The following is a 19,868-nucleotide window of genomic DNA, read 5'->3' as shown; positions in this document are numbered from 1 at the left end:
GTGCACCTTGCTCTGTCTTTCTAACAGCCCGGGAGCTGTGAGGCTCAGAGAAACAAGTCCAAAAAGCACTGGATATCTAGCCCAAAGAACTTTCCCTCCAGATCATGTTATCTTAAGATTCTGTTTTCTTTTTTTTAATGTTTATCCATTTTTGAGAGAGAGAGAGAGAGCGAGCGAGCACGAGCAGGGAAGGGGCAGAGACAGAGGAGAGACACAGAATCTGAAACAGGCTCCAGGCTCCGAGCGGTCAGCACAGAGCCCAATGCGGAGCTTGACCCCACAAGCCGTGAGATCATGACCTGAGCTGAAGTCGGACGCTTAACCGACTGAGCCACCCAGGTGTCCCTGGGTTTGTTTTCAAGCCAAACAATACCTAATGCTAAACTCTACGAAAAAGAGCAAAGGATCTGGAATCAAGACAATGAAATTCAACTAAGACTTTCCGGCTCTTGCATCTGTTATCTATAAAATGACCTTGGGAAGCAGGTATGAACAGGGATATGCTAAGGCTAATGAAGATGTTTTTGTTGTTCCTCAGTGACCAAAATTACCAGGAAATATAGAAAATTATGAAGGAAAATGAGACAACAGCTTTTTGTTAAAAGGGTCAAAATTTGAGTGTAGGAGTAATTTCGAAGGAAATCATGAGAAATCTCTAGTAAGAAAAATGTTTCCATTACGTAGCCATCTGATTAGCTGCCTTCAAAATGACAGCTGGCCACATGACAGCATTTACACACGTGCACAGGCTCCAGTGGGACCCCAGGACGCCATTCTCTAGGGCAGACTGCCTCACTGCGGGGTAATCTTTATTTCACGAAGCTGGGAGGAACCAACTGAGAACACGGAAACAGAGTCAGAAAGACTGTGGTTATAAATGTACCCAAGTTCCAGATTTCAAATTCAGGTTTAATTATCCAATAGAAGTCATTCTGCTTGATTAATTCTACTTAATGGATTAAATAATTAAAACACCAAAAAATTACGCCATGAAGTATTTCTATGCCAGCGCCTCGATCTGGGGTAAGGGACGAGCAGAGGGAAGGTCCAGAGTAGAAAGTCTTTCATTGGTGGATTCTACCTACCAAGTACAAGTTTAACATTTATTTCCCAATACCATTCTTATCGATGTGATACATGGCTTTAAGTTTTAAAAAAGAATAATGAGAATTTTTTACGTGGGGAAAAATAAACCACGGGACTTAAGCAACCTCACTTTGGATAGTGTACGGAGATCGAACTGTATTTCCTACCATACCACACAATAGACCATGGGAATACCATTGGTAAACGGAGGGAACAGCCATTTTATTTTACTTGTTACTTTTTAAAAATGTTTTTATTTATTTTTGAGAGAGAGAGAGACAGACAGACAGGCAGGGTACTAGCGGGGGAGGCCAGAGAGAGAGGGAGACACAGGCTCCAGGCTCTGAGCTGTCAGCACTGGGACCGATGTGGGGCTCGAACTCACAAACCGTGAGCTCATGACCTAAGCCCAAGTAGGGCGCTTACTGACTGAGCCACCCAGGCGCCCCAGGAAAAGCCACTTTAAAAAACTAAACAGAAACTCCAATTCGGGCTTCATCTGAGCCAACAAGTGCTGGACGTCGCCGAAGGCAGCATTTCTCAGAACGAGCATCTTTGACTTCCTATGCCACAGGAAGAAGTCTTCTAACGGAGGCAGTCTCTGTGACTGCTTCCTAAACACAGACAGCCCGCCCATCCTGCAGATTAACTTCCAGTTTAACGGCCTGGTGAGAATGTGCGTGACGGCTCCACTACTTAGTGCGACGGCTTCCATGCCGGCCTCGGAGAGAAACGGCCCTGAAGGTAGCAGGTCATCCCTTGTCCCCTCAAACCACGGCACCTCCAAACCAGCGAGCACACAGGGAGGCCTCCTCCTGCTCGGGACCCGGAGAAGGCGCCTACTCTGCTCAGTCGGACCTGGGACTCTGTCGTGCACTGAGCCTTCGCACTGGTGACGGCTGGCACGGTCGCCTTGTCAATGGTCTGCGCCTGTACTTGACGGGTTTCTCCTGGATCCATTGATTAGCTCATGTACTTTGAGACATGCCACAGTTTGATCAGCATCCCTTTGCGGGCCCCTGTTTCCTCACCATGTAAAGTAGGATGAGATGGTCCTTGGGCTCCTTCAGCTCAAACACAGATCTGAGAAAGCAAACCTTCTTAGAGTCACCGACCATTGCTTGTTTGACTCCCTACGCCCTGCATTCTTTAACACGTATGTATTCCTTGGGCAGTCAGAAAGAAAAGACTTTTTTCTTTTTGAAAGAAAGCCTTCTCTTCCTGTTTGGTGTAATGGACTCGGGACAGTCTTTGCTGCCCGTTCCTGGGCTGTACAAAGAAACCGCACAGATGTGGCTCCTGGGACTGGCCCAGGGCAGATGGGTGTACAAAAGGCTGTGGTTCAGGTGCTCTCCTCGGGGTGGTCCAGTTCGTATATGAGACACAGCAAGACAAAGTGAGGCCTGTACGACACACTGAATTCTCGAGGCCCAGTCCAAAGAAAGGAATATAAAATAATAAAAATACTATTTTTAATTTATTTTTATTTTTTAAACATTTATTTATTTTTTTAAGTTTATTTATTTGAGAGAGCACAAGTGTGTGTGAGCCAGGGGAGGGTCAGAGAGAGGGAAAGAGAATCCTAAGCAGGTTCCACACTGTCAACGTAAAGCCCAATGTAAAGCTCGAACTCACAAACCATGAGATCATGACCTGAGCCAAAGTCAGACACCTAATTGACTGAGCTACCCAGGCGCCCATAAAGATTTTATTTTTAAATATTCTCTACACCTACCATGGTGCTTGAAATTACAACCTTGACATCAAGAGTTGCGTGCTCCACGGACTGAGCCAGCCAGGCATCCCAAATACCTATTTTTTAAAAATATTTATCAATTGGGGCATCTGGGTGGCTCGTCAGTTGGGCGTCAGACTTTGGCTTGGGTCACGCTCTCCTGGTTCATGGGTTCGAGCCCCACGTCGGGCTCTGTACTGACAGCTCAGAGCCTGGAGCCTGCTTCGGATTCTTTGTCTTCCTCTCTCTGCCCCTCCCCCACTTATACTCTGTCTCTTTCTCTCTCTCTCAAAAATGAATAAACGTTTAAAAAAAATTTTTTTTAAATCTATTAACTGTATGCTGAAATGACAATATTTTACATATACTGGTTTAGACACAGTCTGTTAAAAACTGATTCCACCTGGGGGCATGTGGGTGGGTCAGTTGGTTGAGCATCTGATTCTTGATTTTGGCTTGGGTCATGATCCTAGGGCTGTGGGATTGAGTCCCGCATGGGGCTCCGTGCTGTGTGCAGCTTGCTTAAGATTCTCAATCTCTCTCTCTCTTTCTCTCTCCCTCTGCCCCTCCCCTGCTCACACATGTACTCTCTTGCTGTTTCTTAAAAAAAATTTTTTTTTTAAATTAAAAAAAAAATTGATTCCACCTGTTTCTTTTTTTAAAAATGTATTTGAGAGTGACAGTGAGAGAAAGTGAGAGAAAGAGAGAGGGAGGCAGAGAGGGATAAAGAGAATCCCAAGCGGGCTCCATGCCACCAGTGCAGTGCAAGCCCAACATGGGGCTTGACTCCACGAACCCTGAGATCACGACCTGGGCCAAGATCGAGAGTAGGACGCTTAACTGACTGAGCCACCCGGGCGCCCCTCCGCCTGTTTCTTCTAACACTTTCATTTTTTAATTTTATTTTTAAGTAATCTCCATGCCCAATGCGGGTCCTGAACTCAGGACCCCAAGATCAAGAGTCTCACGCTCCACCAACTAAGCCAGCCAGGAGCCCCTCTTTTCACACTTTCAAACCCCATGTGTGGCTCCCACACTCACGCTGTCCCCCGGGGGGCTGCCTGAGGCTCACGACATAACCGGCTCCACAAGACTGGAAGAGATGCAACATGAGCTCTCAGGCTATTTGTTTTGCCTGAAACCAGAGGTCTCTCTCCTGCAACACGCAAACTTTCTGCATCTGCTGTGAACAGGTCTGAATCCACTACGAACAACATCTTCTACTTAAACAATTTATAGCTGTTAGAAACACAAAGTTCTGATTTCTCTACTCTGGAGGATAGAGGTAGACAGACATATTAAACAAGTCTGATCAGAGCAAACAATTAAAAACACGAAATCTCCCTCATTTTTATTGAGCTATGTATCCGATCTTTTAAACATTAAGATTTAAAATCTGAATTTGAAAGCTACTTTGTTTCCTCTTGGCTGTAACTGAAAAAACTCCATTATCTTTTCTCAAGCTTAAGAAAAAAGTTGGCTCCAATGATGACGATTTCCTTCTCCAATGGCCACCCAGCTTTCTGAACATACAGCTGGTCACCTGAAAGGAACCAGGCTCCCATCTCATCGTGGACTCCGAAAAACAATTTGTTGCTCAGACACACATTGAAAATGAAAACGGTGCTGTGGGACTAGCTGGGCCTTGAGGAGCCCCTGCCTCAGGTGGACATGGACCTGCTTCAGTGTCTTGCGGATAGGTTTTCCGGGGTCCGCCCTCCTGTCTCAGGCCTTCTTATCAACAGTCTGAGAACAGGAGCAAGTACTGGCACTGAATGTTCCTCCAGAAAATGTTCGTCAAAAACACGGTCTCACAAAACCGGAGGAGAGCAGAACTGATGCCTTCAGACCCTCCTAGTCCTGCCTTTCCAAAGCGCAAGGGCTCTGCTGTGGGACAGCACACGCCAGGGCCGGGCTGGGCTTCACACCTTAAGAGTCGGGGAGCTCCTTGCTGTCCAGGGCAGGTGAACGATGTGTGGTGTTTTCATCTTCAGCCAGATGCACCTGCTCTCATGTAACAGCCTGTGAAAACTTGCAGACGCCCAGGTCCACGCCGGCACACCGGACACACTTGCCATTGTTGTTGTTAATACCCTTATTTTTAAACCAGAGTCTTGTCCTCGACTAAACAGTCACAAGGGAGGGAAGCAGACACCACACTCCACACAGTAACCAAGAGAATGTCATGAAGCAAATTCCCAAGGTTAAGAAAAAATATACAGAAGAGATGTTCATAAATTGAAAACATTTTTGGTATATTCAAATAATGATATACTAGAAAACAAAACCCTGAAAGCCATGTGCCAGGCCAAATATGTGACTCTGTAATCAGCCCATCCTGGGCCAGCGAAAATTCAGTTTCAATCCAAAACACTCAGCAGCCATCCTGAAACCCACCTTTCCCCGAACAGGTAACATCTGACCTGAAATCCAAATGATTTACAAAGTAAACTAAACACACATGTAGCAACATACCCTAATTTGGTTTTTAAGCTGCTCGGCCTCCTGCCGTAACTGGTCAAGTTCACTCATTTTCAGGTCCTAGTGCTCTTTAATGCCACTTCAAGGAATCTGAGATCTGAAACAGAAATGCAAGCATAAAAAAAATTAATAAACAGTGGTTGAGGAACTTAATGAAGCAGACGAGAAAAGGAACCAAATTTGAGAGCTAAGATTTTATTATAGATCAGAGCACCTTTCTCCCGCATTCATCAGAACTTATAAAATGCCACCAAGGGCGGGATTAATAAATTATAATTACTACTATTCACCAGCTCTGTACCTCACCATCATGTCAATGATCTTGCACCCATGACCCCCCTTCCCCCCAACGATGTCAGAATGCCCACACAGCAATTCTAAGAAGACTCAATATGGCATCCAGCAGGCCCCTGCTTTAGGGACATCTTGCTCTCCCACCAAAACAGGTCCTGGGATCCCAGTAAACTCAGAAGCAGTACCTCAGTCCTTACAGGTCCACGAGCAGCCATGCCACCCACCCTTAACCCCGCTCCACCCCAGTCTTACTAGACACCATTCCTTAAATCAGAGTCCAAACAAAATCATCCCATTAAACCAGAGACTTATTTTCCCAAGGGAATGTCATAATTGGGGGTTGCATTTCCGACCAAGAACATGACTAAGTCAGTCATAATTATGACCAATGTATCCCCACGCTGAGGATATATCAACATCTCTTAACAATTGGCTCCCCCGTGCAAACGTGGCTTATCCAGGAGCCTCAACGTCCTCTGCAAACACACACAGGAGATTTTATGCAAAAGTCACAGAGTTAATATTATAATCACCAGATACTTAATGAACAATGGCTATTTATTTTCTTGAGATTGAAACATATCTGGGGGAAATTGTCTGGAGGACCCAGGAAGCATGTTTGTTAGAGTTCCCAGTCTAGATAAACTTCCCTATTCTGCACATACGCACTCAGAATAAATTGACGTGGTTTCCATTACAGAAACTCCGTGTATACTTACTGATGAAAACAAAAATATCTTTCCCAAGAAGAAGTATCTTTAAAAAGCGTGTGTGGGTTCTTAGTTCCTGCTCTCAACCGTGCCATCTATTCACAGCTACAGAACAGGCCAGGCAGAGGACAGAGGGGCGGGCAGGGTGCACGCTAGACCTCCAGAAAGCAATCTCGTGTCACCAGCACTGACCTGCAGTGAAAGTCCGCAGAACCATCAGGAAAGGCCTTACAGGGACAGGACAGGAGGTAAAGGCACCTCGGGAAGGTGATACACAGTGACACAGCTTCAGAAGTATTTCTGACCAAACTAGTTGTTTCTAAAGGCATTACTTGAAGTGGGTGCCGGAAGCATGTGGAAAGCTTCCAAGAACACCTCGAGCCTCCCTGATCAAAGGGAGCACCGGGGAGGCTACACTGCAGGCACTTTAGCCTGTGGCACACAGGCTGATGCTCACTCCAGCCCTCACCTACAAACTCTTTCGGACTGCAAGCTGTGAACATTAATGTATGTGACAGTAAGAGCACCAAGAACATACGAGAGAATTTTCACAAGAGGAAGCTAGGATGCTGTGTCCTCTGAGCTTGTAGACTGCCCTGGCTCTTCCTGCCGGCCAGGACGTCCTGCCACCACTCACGTGCACACACACATGTACATGTGATCATATCACATCTCCTACACGATTACGCAGAGTTGGGAGTAGCTGGATTCCAGCAACATCACCCACCCCCCCATGTTAGAGAACTGTTCTTAGTCTACAAAGAAGTCACTTTATTCCATCCTTCTGAGAACTGTGAAGAAAAATAAGTTAATGGTTTTCATGATGTGAACTGACTTGTTAGTTTTAGTCAACACATGTAACTTCTTATTTAAGCACTAAAATATTGAGCCAGTTTTTATTTGTTTTAAATTTTTTTTTAATGTTTATTCGTTTTTTGAGAGAGAGGGAGACAGAGCATGAGCAGGAGAGGGGCAGAGAGAGGGAGACACAGAATCCGAAGCAGCTCCAGGCTCCGAGCTGTCAGCACAGAGCCCAACACAACGCTCAAACTCATGAACTGTGAGATAATGACCTGAGCTGAAGTCAGACGCTTCACTGACTGAGCCACCCAGGCACCCCTTTAATGTCTATTTTTGAGAGAGAGAGAGAGAGAGAGAGGGAGACATAAGGCTCCAGGCTCTGAGCTGTCAGCACAGAGCTGGACGCGAGGCTCCAACCCATGAAATGTGAGATCATGACCTGAGCCAAAGCTGGACGCTCAACCTACTGAGCCACCCAGGCGCCCCATCTTAGATGTTCTTTTTAAATATATTATAGAATTATATACATGGTAATCACCTAGTTGCATTGCTTTAAACCACAGAAATGAATTAACTGAAAACCTACGTGTCTTAAAAATGAGAAGATCCATTTAACTCAGTTACCCCACAAGATTTCAGAAGCAATAATACCAATACTTTTTGATTTGAACCTTTAGTCACAAGCAAAGAGAACAAAACCAGATCTATTTCTCTTTCATCAGTAAGTAGCATAAATTATTAATACTGCCTTTTAATTACAGATCCTTCTACAATCAGTGCCTACATCTGAGTCTCAACAAAGAGACTCAAAACCCACATTTGTTCATTTTTAAGAAAAGAGGTATTCCTACGGCTACTAGAACTAAAATAAGTGTCCTGTGAGACCTATTTAATCTACGTGATTGGCCTGCAGAGAAAGAGAAACCTGTGGTTAGACATTAAAAAATTTTTTTTTTTAAATTACATTCTCCATTCTCCACCTCAAAGATGTTATCTTCTGGGGCGCCTGGGTGGCGCAGTCGGTTAAGCGTCCGACTTCAGCCAGGTCACGATCTCGCGGTCCGTGAGTTCGAGCCCCGCGTCAGGCTCTGGGCTGATGGCTCGGAGCCTGGAGCCTGTTTCCGATTCTGTGTCTCCCTCTCTCTCTGCCCCTCCCCCGTTCATGCTCTGTCTCTCTCTGTCCCAAAAATAAATTAAAAACGTTGAAAAAAAAAAAAAAAAAGATAAAAGAAAAGATGTTATCTTCTGAAATCAAATCTGGAAAAGGAGTTTTTTATACATGGATGGACTTTCACTGATGAAGGGGCACTCAGGGTCTCCAGCATACTGGCCTTCCTGTCACTAGGTGGGCCCTGTCCAGGACCACCTTGATGAGATGTACATGCGCATCCACAGAAGGATGGCCCCCTTCGCTAGAAGCTAACAGGACACCGACCCTGCACCACAGGCGGAAAACCAGCCAGTCCGTGCTCACCCGAAGACAAAGTGGCATCCCACGGACATCGAGGACGGAGCGCGCGCACTCAAATACACAGCGGGACTGAGAGGAAACAAAAAACTTTCTTATTCCTATCAACTAAAAGTTCACCTGAATGCTCTTCTATGAGGATAAAGTAAGTGAAATAAACAAGGTACAGAATAGTGTATAAATGATGATGCTTTTCTTTTTGTGTATTTAAAAAGAAGAAACATCTTTTTTAAATAAAAGGTTAACGGGGCGCCTGGGTGGCGCAGTCGGTTGAGCGTCCGACTTCAGCCAGGTCACGATCTCGCGGTCTGTGAGTTCGAGCCCCACGTCAGGCTCTGGGCGGACGGCTCGGAGCCTGGAGCCTGTTTCCGATTCTGTGTCTCCCTCTCTCTCTGCCCCTCCCCCGTTCATGCTCTGTCTCTCTCTGTCCCAAAAATAAATAAAAAACGTTGAAAAAAAAAATTAAAAAAAAAATAAATAAATAAAAGGTTAACAAGTTATCTGGGCTCTGAAACCAAGAAGCATAGATTTTTTTTTTTTTGTCCATACTTTTCAGTTTTCAAAATAAGACTAGTTAATGTCAACTTTTTACTGGGAGAACTATTACATATCACTAAGAATAGTACGATGGTACAAACATCTGGGAAAATGCTTGTCGTATATTAAATCAAAACAAATTTGTGTGTAATAATTTTAGCTATTTTAGAAGAATCAAAACACATTTTAGTTAAAGACATTTAAAAAGACTAATAGCATTTTCATCAGAATTATTGGTTGTATTTTCCTCTTCATCTTCCAAATATTGATAATGCAGTTTATATTAGTTTTGCTAATTTAAAAACTGTACATTTTAAGTGTTACTTACATGGGATCACTTTGCTTTTCTCTTCACTACCCTTGGTTTCCCAGTGGCTTCTGGAAGCCCCACCATCAGGTTCCGTGGCCGGGGCACAGTCTCGCCTTCCCCGCAAAGTCACTGCTAAGCTCTGGCTGTGCTGACTCAGTGCGTTCCCTAGTCTAATCCGCTAAGACAGGACCTGCTGAGAATCTCACATCTGTTCTTTATGACCCACATCTGCCATTAGCTTTTATGTAGAACTTCTGAAAATACTTTTCATAGAAATTTAAATAACTTAAAAGCAAGTATATGATCTGCCCTAATTTAGATTGTATCCAACATCTTTGTAAGTCAAAGCATCAACCCAAATTTTTTATTCAAATATTCCACATTTGCAATATAACGTGCTTCAGGTAGCTCCCCCTCACTTCGTGATAAAGGCAGCATCATTTCCCTCTCCTCAAGACCCCGGTAAAGTACGGGAAGGAACTTCAACGGTGCCCCCAGCACCCTACAGTTACTAACAATGACATTCATACTGCAAGTCTCTTAATGGCAAAATGGGGTGATGGTATAAAAATGATTCCAAATTTAGGGGGCACCTGGTGGCTCAGTTGGTTAAGCGTCTGACTCTTGATCTCAGCTCAGGTCTTGACCTCAAGGTCGTGAGTTCAGGCCCCGTGGTGGGCTCTGTACTGGGTGTGAAGCCTGTTAAAGAAAAAATGATTCCGAGTTTTGGTTCTGCCACATACCAGGAACATGACATCAAGTCACTTTGTACTCTGGCCCGTCTGCTACAGAATGGGAATCCTGTCACCTACACCACAGAGCTGAAATGAAAATTAAGTAAGACAGCTGGAAAGTGCTCTGTAAGCTTTTCTGCGATTAGACCATGAAGTCCACCTTTCAACAGAGCACACACGTGGTCTCGCGGCCAAAAGGAGGGCAACCCAAGACATGAGCTGCCGGCACAGCCTTGGGCCCACGGTGCGGCACTGAACCGAATGGCAGGAGCACCTGCTGACCTTCAGAATAAAGCTGCCCGTTATTTTACCACCAAAAGACAGGTTTATTCAGGAACAGCAGAGAACTGCAATCCCGGACAGGCAAGCTACAGCAAAACCATAGGCAAGTCCAACAAATAAAGGAAAGGAATGTTATGTTATGGAAGGAGGAAGGAAGGGAGGGAGGGAGGGAGGGAGGGAGGGAAGGAAGGAAGGAAGGAAGGAAGGAAGGAAGGAAGGAAGGAAGGAAGGAAGGAAGGGGAAGTTGGGAGGGTTGTTCTGAACGAAAGCCCACTGGAGAGAAGCAGGGGTTCCGGGGGACGAGGTTGCTCACTGGCTGAGGGGCAGGGGCGGTGGACTTCCCGTAGGAGCCGCAGCGCACACCCTTTCCAACTGGGGCCTGTGCCTGACGTCGTGTGGCAGCGGGTCTATCAGCCTCCCCTTCTAGTATCCCCAGTGGACTTTAGTGAAGTTCCCCTTAATTTTCACACAACTCTCAAACTTCAGAAACCGAAACGAGCGCCGCTGCGCATCCAGCGTCACACGGGGCAGCGGTTCGTTCTAATTAGCTCGGCCACAGAAGCGCCCTCCCTCATCTCCAAGACAACGAAGCATTTTGAGAGACAGGGATTTACACCAGTAATTTAAACCCATGTCTCCAGTTTTTCTATTGTTCTGTCATTCCCAGATCCAAGTTCATCTCCAAAACTGTAAGTGTGCAAATCCAAAGGGCGACAGAAACAACTCAAACCCTCCCCGCCTCACATACCACGCGAACACCACGAGCCACACCGGGCAGGCCGCCGCCGCCACGATGGGTCACTGTGGCTGTAGCAGGCGCCCCGGGATGCAGTGGACACTGCATCCAACACGACCCACCCACAGCCCGTCATCTGAAGCACATGCTAACGGAGTAAAGACCTGAATGACGTGTCTGAAGTTTGCTTTAAAACAAGGAGGAAAACAGGCAAAGACGTACATAAACGAGACCGGCTGTGAGTTGGTAATTGCTCTAGTTTGATGACAAAGTTCTTGTACTATTAACTTTTGTATGCATTTCAATTTTCCATTAAATCGTTTTTAAAAATGTTAGAGACTTCTTAGAGAAAATCAAGAAAATCTGAACATGGCCTGGGGGTCTGGTGACATCTGAGAGTTGCTGTTCTTTTGTTTGGGTCACAATGGGAGTAAAACCCTCAAAGGTTAGAAATACTTCCTACTTCTGGTGAAATGATGTGATCTTGGGATTTGCTTTAATTTTTTTTTTTTTTTTTTTTAAATTCTTGGGACACCTGGGGGGCTCAGTTGGTTAAGTGTCCAACTTTGGGTCAGTCATGATCTGCTGCTTCGGATTCTGTGTCTCCCTTTTTCTCTCTGCCTCTCCCCCGCTCCTGCTCTCTCTCTGTCTCTCTCTCAAAAGTAGATAAAAATTAAAAAAATCTTTTCAATAAAAAAATGAAATAAATAATTTTTTATTCTTTTTTTTAATGTTTATTTTTGAGGGAAGCTTATATATCCATGTTTGAAAAGTAATAAACAGGGCACCTGAGTGGCTAGTCGGTTAAGCGTCTGAGTCTTGGTTTTGGCTCAGGTCATGACCTCACGTTTCAGGAGTTCGAGCCCACGCCCGGCTCCACAGCTGGTAGCACGGAGCCCACTTGGGATTCTTTCTCTCTGTCCCTCTCTCACTCCCACTGTCTCCGTCTCTCTCAAAATAGGGGGCACCTGGGTGACTCAGTCAGTTGAGTGTCCCAACTTCGAGTCAGGTCATGATCTTACAGTTCACGGGTTCAAGCCCCACGTCGGGCTCTCTGCTGCCAGTACAGAGCCCACTTCGGATCCTCTGTCGTCCTCTCCTCTCTTCCCCTCCCCCACTCACACACGTGTGCGCACGCGCGTGTGCACTCTCAAGAATAAAAAAAAACTTTAAGAAAGTGATAAAAACGTAATTGTTTTGATGATAATTACCACCCAATCAGCTTCTATGAAGTAGCAAATATCAGAACATTCAGTGAAGGGGCGCCTGGGTGGCTCAGTCGGTTAAGCGGCCGACTTCATCTCAGGTCGTGATCTCGCGGTGCGTGAGTTTGAGCCCCGCGTCGGGCTCTGTGCTGACAGCTCAGAGCCTGGAGCCTGCTTCCGATTCTGTGTCTCCCTCTCTCTCTGCCCCTCCCCTGTTCACGCTCTGTCTCTGTCTCAAAAATAAATAAACGTTTAAAAAAAAAAAAAATTTAAAAAAAAGGAAAAAAAAAAGAACGTTCAATGAAATAAAAAGTGAACTGTAACTAGTCTTTATACGGGTAAGCAAATGGTAACGAAGACGAACACAGGAAATGTAATCACACGACATCCTCATTTGGCTCTGTGTTAACGATCCGGCAGACTTTTACATGTTATTTGAAAAGGGATGATGTGCGTGCGCCACTCTGCTACGATACAGTGTGTTTAAATAATCTGCCCTCAGCATCTCCCTGGTCCCCTCAGATTTTCCTGCTCTTAACTTTCTGATGCAGATCGTAAACAGCCCCACTCAGTTAAGTGGCTACTGTCAGATAATGCACCCGCAAGAGACTTCTACTTTGCATGGTTTGCATTTATGGGGGATGCGGTGTAATTTTCTCAGTTTACTGGTAAACGCCGTTTAAGGTGCATCCCCTAAAGCACTAGGAGAATGTAAAAACTTAGTCATCCTCAGTAGAAATAAATTCATACAACAAGCATGCTAGTTCTGTGAACAAAAAGTAAGACCCAAGAAACAATCTCTACAGAAAACGAACACACCTGGTAGCCCTACAAATGGTCTGACTACCCTGAGGTCCCCAACCGACATTCTAGAAGGCAGACGAGGAGCCTCACTGACTTCTGTTGACTTTTTAAAAATAAAGGTTCTTAATGCTTTTCAAATGACAAAACCTATACAGGCAATTCATAGAGAGTCACTGATAGCCAAATGCCACTCACACTCAAAGTGCATTTGTGGGAACCTAACATGTCCTTCCAGAAGTCTGTGCTCAACCCCAACATCGGGGCAGTGGAAAAGCCTGCTGCCCCGTGAATGGCCGCAACGCCACTCTGGCACTCACCTCCCTGATTTCCCAGCTCTCTGCCAGCGCTCCAGCAAGGGGTCGGAACAGGCCCACGGACACCAAAAAGGATACACTATCTGACAAAAGTTAACCATGAGACTCACAACAACAGGAAAGCAACGCAACATGGACAGACTGTAAAGCACACAGTTTGTCTTATGACAAAAAGTAAGACTTTTTATCAAAAAAAAAAATAATATGGGGCGCCTGGGTGGCTCAGTCGGTTGAGCGTCCGACTTTGGCTCAGGTCACCATCTCGCAGTTCGTGGGTTCCAGCCCCGTGTCGGGCTCTGCGCTGACAGCTCAGAGCCTGGAGCCTGCTTCAGATTCTGTGTCTCCCTCTCTCTCTCTCTGCCCCTCCCCTGCTCACACTCTGTCTCTCTCTCTCAAAAATAAATAAACATAAAAAAAATAATAATCATCACTTTTGTAAACCTCCCTATTCCCCTACACGGAGACGTGCCTGATTGAGAAAGCAGCCAGATCAACAATTACAGATTCCAAGGGTTATTTATGGACTTAAACCCCTTCCTCAGAAGGCACTATCTCTATCTCCACGCAGAAGTTACTTCCAGGCCGCCGTGCAGTGCCACATTTAAAAATTACCAGAGGGGTCCCTGGGGGACTCGGTCGGTTGGGCATCCAGCTCTTGATTTCGGCTTAGGTCATGATCTCACGGATCACGGACTCGAGCCCCGTGTCAGGCTCTGCGCAGAAAGCTCAGAGCCTGCTTGGTGCTCTCTCTCTCCTCTCTCTCTGTTCCTCCCCTGCTCTTGCATGCACACACTCTCTCAAAATAAACATTAAAAAATAGATAAAAAAATAAATTTTTACTCTAAACAATTTATACTTTAGAACATATTAAAATTAAATCTGGCAAGATGTATGTCACTGAAAACTTCTTTAAAAAATTTCAGGGGCGGGGCGCCTGGGTGGCGCAGTCCGTTAAGCGTCCGACTTCAGCCAGGTCACGATCTCGCGGTCCGTGAGTTCGAGCCCCGCGTCAGGCTCTGGGCCGATGGCTCGGAGCCTGGAGCCTGTTTCCGATTCTGTGTCTCCCTCTCTCTCTGCCCCTCCCCCGTTCATGCTCTGTCTCTCTCTGTCCCAAAAATAAATAAAAAACCTTGAAAAAAAAAAAAAATTTTTTCAGGGGCGCCTGGGTGGCTCAGTTAGTTAAGTGTCCGACTTCGGCTCAGGTCCCGATCTCACGGCTCGCGGGTTCGAGCCCCGCATCGGGCTCTGCTGACAGCTCAGAGCCTAGAGCCTACTTTGGATTCTGTGTCTCCCTCTCTCTACCCCTCCCTCACTCATGCTCTTTCTCTGTCTCTCAAAAATAAATAAACATTAAAAAAAAATTTTTTTTTAATTTCAAATATAGTTGACCCTTGAACAACAGGGGTTTGAACTGCACGGGTCTACTTGCACATGGATCGGTTTTGATAAATACAGTACAGTACCATAAGTCTATTTTCTCTTCCTTGTGATTTTCTTACTGATGTTCTCTTTTATATTTATTTTATCCTAAGAATACAGCATATGACATATGTATACAATACATGCTAACAGACTTATTCTAAGCTTCTGGGCAACAGCGGTCTCTTCATAGTGAAGTGTTTGGGAAGTTAAAAGCTATTATGAGGATTTTCAACTGCCCGAGGTGGGGCAAGGTTGGCGCCCCTAACCCCCATGTCACTTGAGGGTCAACTGTATCCTGTGATTGCACTAAATCATTTCTTTTTAAGCGAGAACACTTATCGTGCGACGTCTCCTCGAAATCCTTGAGAGGAACCAGGGGCTGAGACAGCTGCCCTTGTGGGTCGAGGTGCTGCCCCTCCCGGGATCCAGACCTGGATCTGCAGCACCCCGTTTCTAGGTGCCTCATTCACCTGGTCCTGATGGGTGTTTCATCTTTCAGCCTTGATGCTCCGGTGCAAGTTCCCTTCTGCTTGGCAGGGTAGCCGCGTTTGCCACAGGTCGACTTCTGAAGGTGGTGGCACAGCCTGTGCATCTTATTGTTACACTTCCCAAATGACAGCGTCCCCTTCACCACCTCGCTTCTGCAGCCGAGACCAAAGAGGCCGGGGGAGAAGGCATTTCTGCTATCTATACTAAATAATTTAATTTAAAAAAAAGTTTTAATGTTTATTTATTTTTGAGACACACACACACACACACACACACACACACACACACACACACACAAAGCGTGAGTGAGGGAGGGGCAGAGAGAGACAGAGACACAAAATCCGAAGCAGGTTGCAGGCTCTGAGCTGTCAGCACAAAGCCCCACGCAGGGCTTGAACTCACAAACTGTGAAATCATGACCTGAGCGGAAGTCAGAGGCTCAATCGACTGAGGTAGGTCCCCAGGCGCCCCTATACTAAGTAATTTTAAATTCAGACTTATTTAAACTGTGCGTACTATTTTGTGCCTGTTTAGGAAAATTCTTGAACTAGACAAGAACTTGAAACTTAGCCCACCTCATATTTCTAGCTGACAGAGCACCAAACCGAACCTGGAAGACACCCCTGGGGACCTTACAGCACTTGACAGAGCCCCAGGGAGCTGAGCCCAGCCCCTCCTCTGTGGCGCTGCCTCTTGTTGGAAGGGGCCTCAGAGAAGCGGAGACCGCCCGCGCCCAGTTCCAGCCTCGGTGTCTCACGCGGCACTTGCCCCCGGAGTCCAGGAAGCCGAAGGAACGAAGACACGCTGACGGCAGCTTGTCTCTGACCAGGACGAGGGGTGCCCTTCTTCTCTGCCGCTCCTCACCAGATGCCCCTCATCTGGTGGCAGCTCTTCCTCCAGAGCCTCTTCCAGAGTCAGGCGCGTGTGCGTGCGAGCTGGTCTGTGGGCACTCTCTCCACCTGTGCCCGGCTTGCCCTTACGCTTCCTTCCGAGGCCATCGGATTCTTCCCTCCCACCTGAAGGCAGTGGCCAAGGGGTGTCCATGATTTGAAACGTAGGCCATGGGAGCGGAAGCACATACGACTAGGATGCAGAACCACATTCTAGGTGACAGCGGTGAAAGACAGTCTGACCGATACCCCAGGGAGCTGGTGTCTTCCGCTTGGTGAGCAGAACCGTCCTAAGCCGTCTTCTCACAGCAGATTGTAGATTCAGACAGTCTGTAGCTTTGCATCTCCCCATAAGGGTGCAGAAACCAGAAGCACGACTCACACTGGCAACGCTACCTTCTTCAGAACGTGTCTTGACTTCTACCAGACGGCTCTGGTAGAGGCTCCAGAGGCTCTAGACGGCTCGCTCTTCGACAGCACATCGTTTCGGCTGCAGTGGGAACAGGTGCAGCCTGCTCACTCTGATCGGGTGTGATGTCCAGCCGGAGAGCAAAAAACTAGAATTCTTGAGTCAGCAGCACTCCTGGCCTCACTCTACACACACCTTATTCCTTCACTCACATCTGTTTATTCAGCATCTGCCATGGACAGAGGACACTGTGGTGAAAAGACAAACTCCCTGTCTTCCGGCACCAGAGTCTAAAAGAGTGACAGTCAAACGTCCTTCCGCGGACCTAGGTCTCCAGGATTTTACCGCTTGGATTCCTAACCACTTCAGAAGTAAAAAGGGATTGATGATCTACTCCCCGGTCACAGCTGTGACGTAGGAGCACATGCTGTTGTCCTCACAATCTCGGGAAGAGGTCCTACCAACTGTCCACACGGGAAACAAGAGAAATAGAGGGAGTCACAAAGGGCAAGACCACAATTCGGACTCAGGTACCTCTGGAGTTAACCGTGCCAGGCACTATAAGCACTCTGTGGCTGGCTGGGTACGGTCACAGGACCATAAAAAGACGTTTCACTTCCCGGTCACCTGCACCCACGTGTCACTCCGCCAGGGCAAGCAGACAATGATGCAACAGAAGTTAACACGTCGGGCCGCCTTCTGACCCGGGAAGCACAGAGACCTTTCTCCTTCCTGCTGCAAGTGCTGCATCGGGGGCAAGAGATCTTGCTTTCTCCATTTCTAGAGGAAGCATCTTAGAATTGCTTTCCAGCTAGGTCAGGAGAAGCCACTCATTAGGAGTAAGAGTTTCTGGGTCCCCCATCCCCTCCAGCCCCCACGCTCACAGGCTCCTACGTCTCTGGTCCAATTGGCTCGCTGTCTCACAGAGACCCCACGTGAACCACTTTCAGAAGTTTCCGTTTTCTGGTACACGTAGGGAAAAAGTAAAAAGAAACAGGTCACCATTAATTTTAATAATGTATTGATTTAACCCAATATATCAAAAATGTTATCTCAATACGTAATCAATAGAGAAAATTATAAATGGATATTCTACATTTGTGTGTCATGCTAAGCTTCTACAATCCAATGCGTGGTTTACGCTCCGATCTGGACCAGCCTCACTCACAGTGCCCGACGGTACGACTGCCACAGTGGCCGGCACAGCTCTGAGTCCGTCCTCATGTCTTCGTTCACAAGGAAGAGACTCAATGGGGGGTGCGGGGTGGAATTCACTTTATCATGTTGCTAGAAGAGCAGGAACCAGGCTTTCCCTGCATAAAGCCAATCCTCGTCCTCCCAATCAGAAACAGAGAGAGGTGTGGTCCCCATCCGTCCCTACCACCCTGCCTCCTGTCCCCACATCACTTCCCTTTCGTCCCCTGACAAACCAGTCACCCACCCAGCAGATGACAGCAATCAGAGGAACAGTGGGGACTGCGGTGGGGACCGTAAAGTACTTCGGGGATGGCAGCTCAGGCAACGTCATGGAAAGACCAGGATGAGCCAGTGCTGGACAGCAGGTATGAGTTACCCTCACTGAGGGCACCTCTCCGTCTGGAGTCACAGGAAATGGCCAGTGAGCCTCTCTCCTGAATCTTATGTCTGGTGGAACCCACCTGTGCCATCATGCTCTCCCTCCGCATCTCGTCTTGTTAGCCTAGGTCATCTTTTTTGCTTCCAGTGTCGAGCACAGAACCTAGCACATACTATGTGATCAAAAATTGTTCAATAGGGGCGCCTGGGTGGCCCAGTCAGTTAAGTATCTTCGGCTCAGGTCACGATCTCACAGTCCCTGCATTCCAGCCTCGCGTCAGGCTCTGTGCTGACAGCTCAGAGCCTGAAGCCTGCTTCGGGTTCTGTGTCTCCCTCTCTCTCTGTCCCTCCCCTGCTTGCACTCTGTGTCTCTCTCAAAAATAAATAAACATTGGGGCGCCTGGGTGGCTCGGTCGGTTAAGCGTCCGACTTCGGCTCAGGTCATGATCTCACGGTCCGTGAGTTCGAGCCCCGCGACGGGCTCTGTGCTGACAGCTCAGAGCCCGGAGCCTGTTTCAGATTCTGTGTTTCCCTCTCTCTCTGCTCCTCCCCTGTTCATGCTCTGTCTCTCTCTGTCTCAAAAATAAATAAACGTTAAAAAAAAAATTTTTTTTAATAAATAAATAAACATTAAAAAAACCAAAAACAACTATTCAATAAACCCAGCCCCTGCAAACCTGTTGAGGCCAAACAGGAAGTCCCACCTTTATTTCAGAGCCAGAACTCATACGTGATTAACGTGGTCTAAGAAACAAATGGCACACATCCAGAAGGAAGGTCTAGCAGGGAAGGTGGTGGGAGCTGAAAATCAATCACACGCACCATGGAGGGAACAACTTCATGACCTCAAGCACCCGTGAGGGGCTCTCACTCCCAAGTTCCCTGCTGTGCCATTTACACTCCCTGCGAACTATGAGGGACACCCCTGGGTTTCCCGGCAGAAACAGTTTTTATTGGCCTCGTGTGCACATCCAGCCCACCTGAGCAGGACCGCCAGCTGGAGGCAGTGTGGTGGCCACGTGCTTCGGGCTTACTCACCCAGGGTCCCATTCTGACCCTCTCATCACCAGGCAGCCTCCACTAAGCTCCTAACCTCTCTCTGACTCTGCTTTTTGGTCCAAAAATGGAGACAGTAATGGTATCCACACCTCACTTGCTATGAGGAGTCCATGAGAACCCACACAAGGCCCTTAAAACCTGACTGAACTATTGTAAACACTCACTAAATTGAACTTGTAAAAGTAGTAGTAAGATTTTTTAGCCTGAAATGATTTAAGAGACAGAAAATTACCTCCTCCTTCACCCACCAGACTTCCTACCCAGAGTCAGTCAGTAGAGTAGGCCCCATTGCAGAAACCAAGAACACATCAACAGTGGCAACCGTGAAACACAAGGGTTCACCAGGTAGAGGTCAGACCTGCTCACACCGCTTTCTAATTGTTCATTTAGTATTTAAAACATAATTGATCTTCACTGAAGTGTAGGTCACACGACACATATGCACAACTTGACATCTGACACACGCACAACGCAGCTCAGATAACGAACACCTCCACCACGTGCAGGCGTCCCCCCGTGCCCCGCTG

General features: G+C 46.9%; 1 protein-coding gene across 3 annotated transcripts in view; it reads right to left on the bottom strand.

The window, feature by feature from the left end:
* GNB1 (G protein subunit beta 1) overlaps positions 1-19,868 on the bottom strand; it is a 90,872-nt gene that overhangs the window by 27,658 nt on the left and 43,346 nt on the right. For 2 of the 3 annotated variants that reach the window (XM_058719423.1, XM_058719421.1), the window contains one exon: positions 5,297-5,399. In XM_058719423.1, coding sequence (XP_058575406.1) covers positions 5,297-5,353 — 57 coding nt within the window. In that variant the 5' untranslated portion in view covers positions 5,354-5,399. Of the gene's footprint in view, positions 1-5,296; positions 5,400-9,440; positions 9,571-19,868 lie in introns of those variants that run through there. The other variant, XM_058719422.1, reaches the window with a different exon arrangement.

Source organism: Neofelis nebulosa, chromosome 2, assembly GCF_028018385.1.
Source record: "Neofelis nebulosa isolate mNeoNeb1 chromosome 2, mNeoNeb1.pri, whole genome shotgun sequence".
NCBI lineage: Eukaryota > Metazoa > Chordata > Mammalia > Carnivora > Felidae > Neofelis > Neofelis nebulosa.
This window is presented reverse-complemented; position numbering and strand designations above follow the sequence as displayed.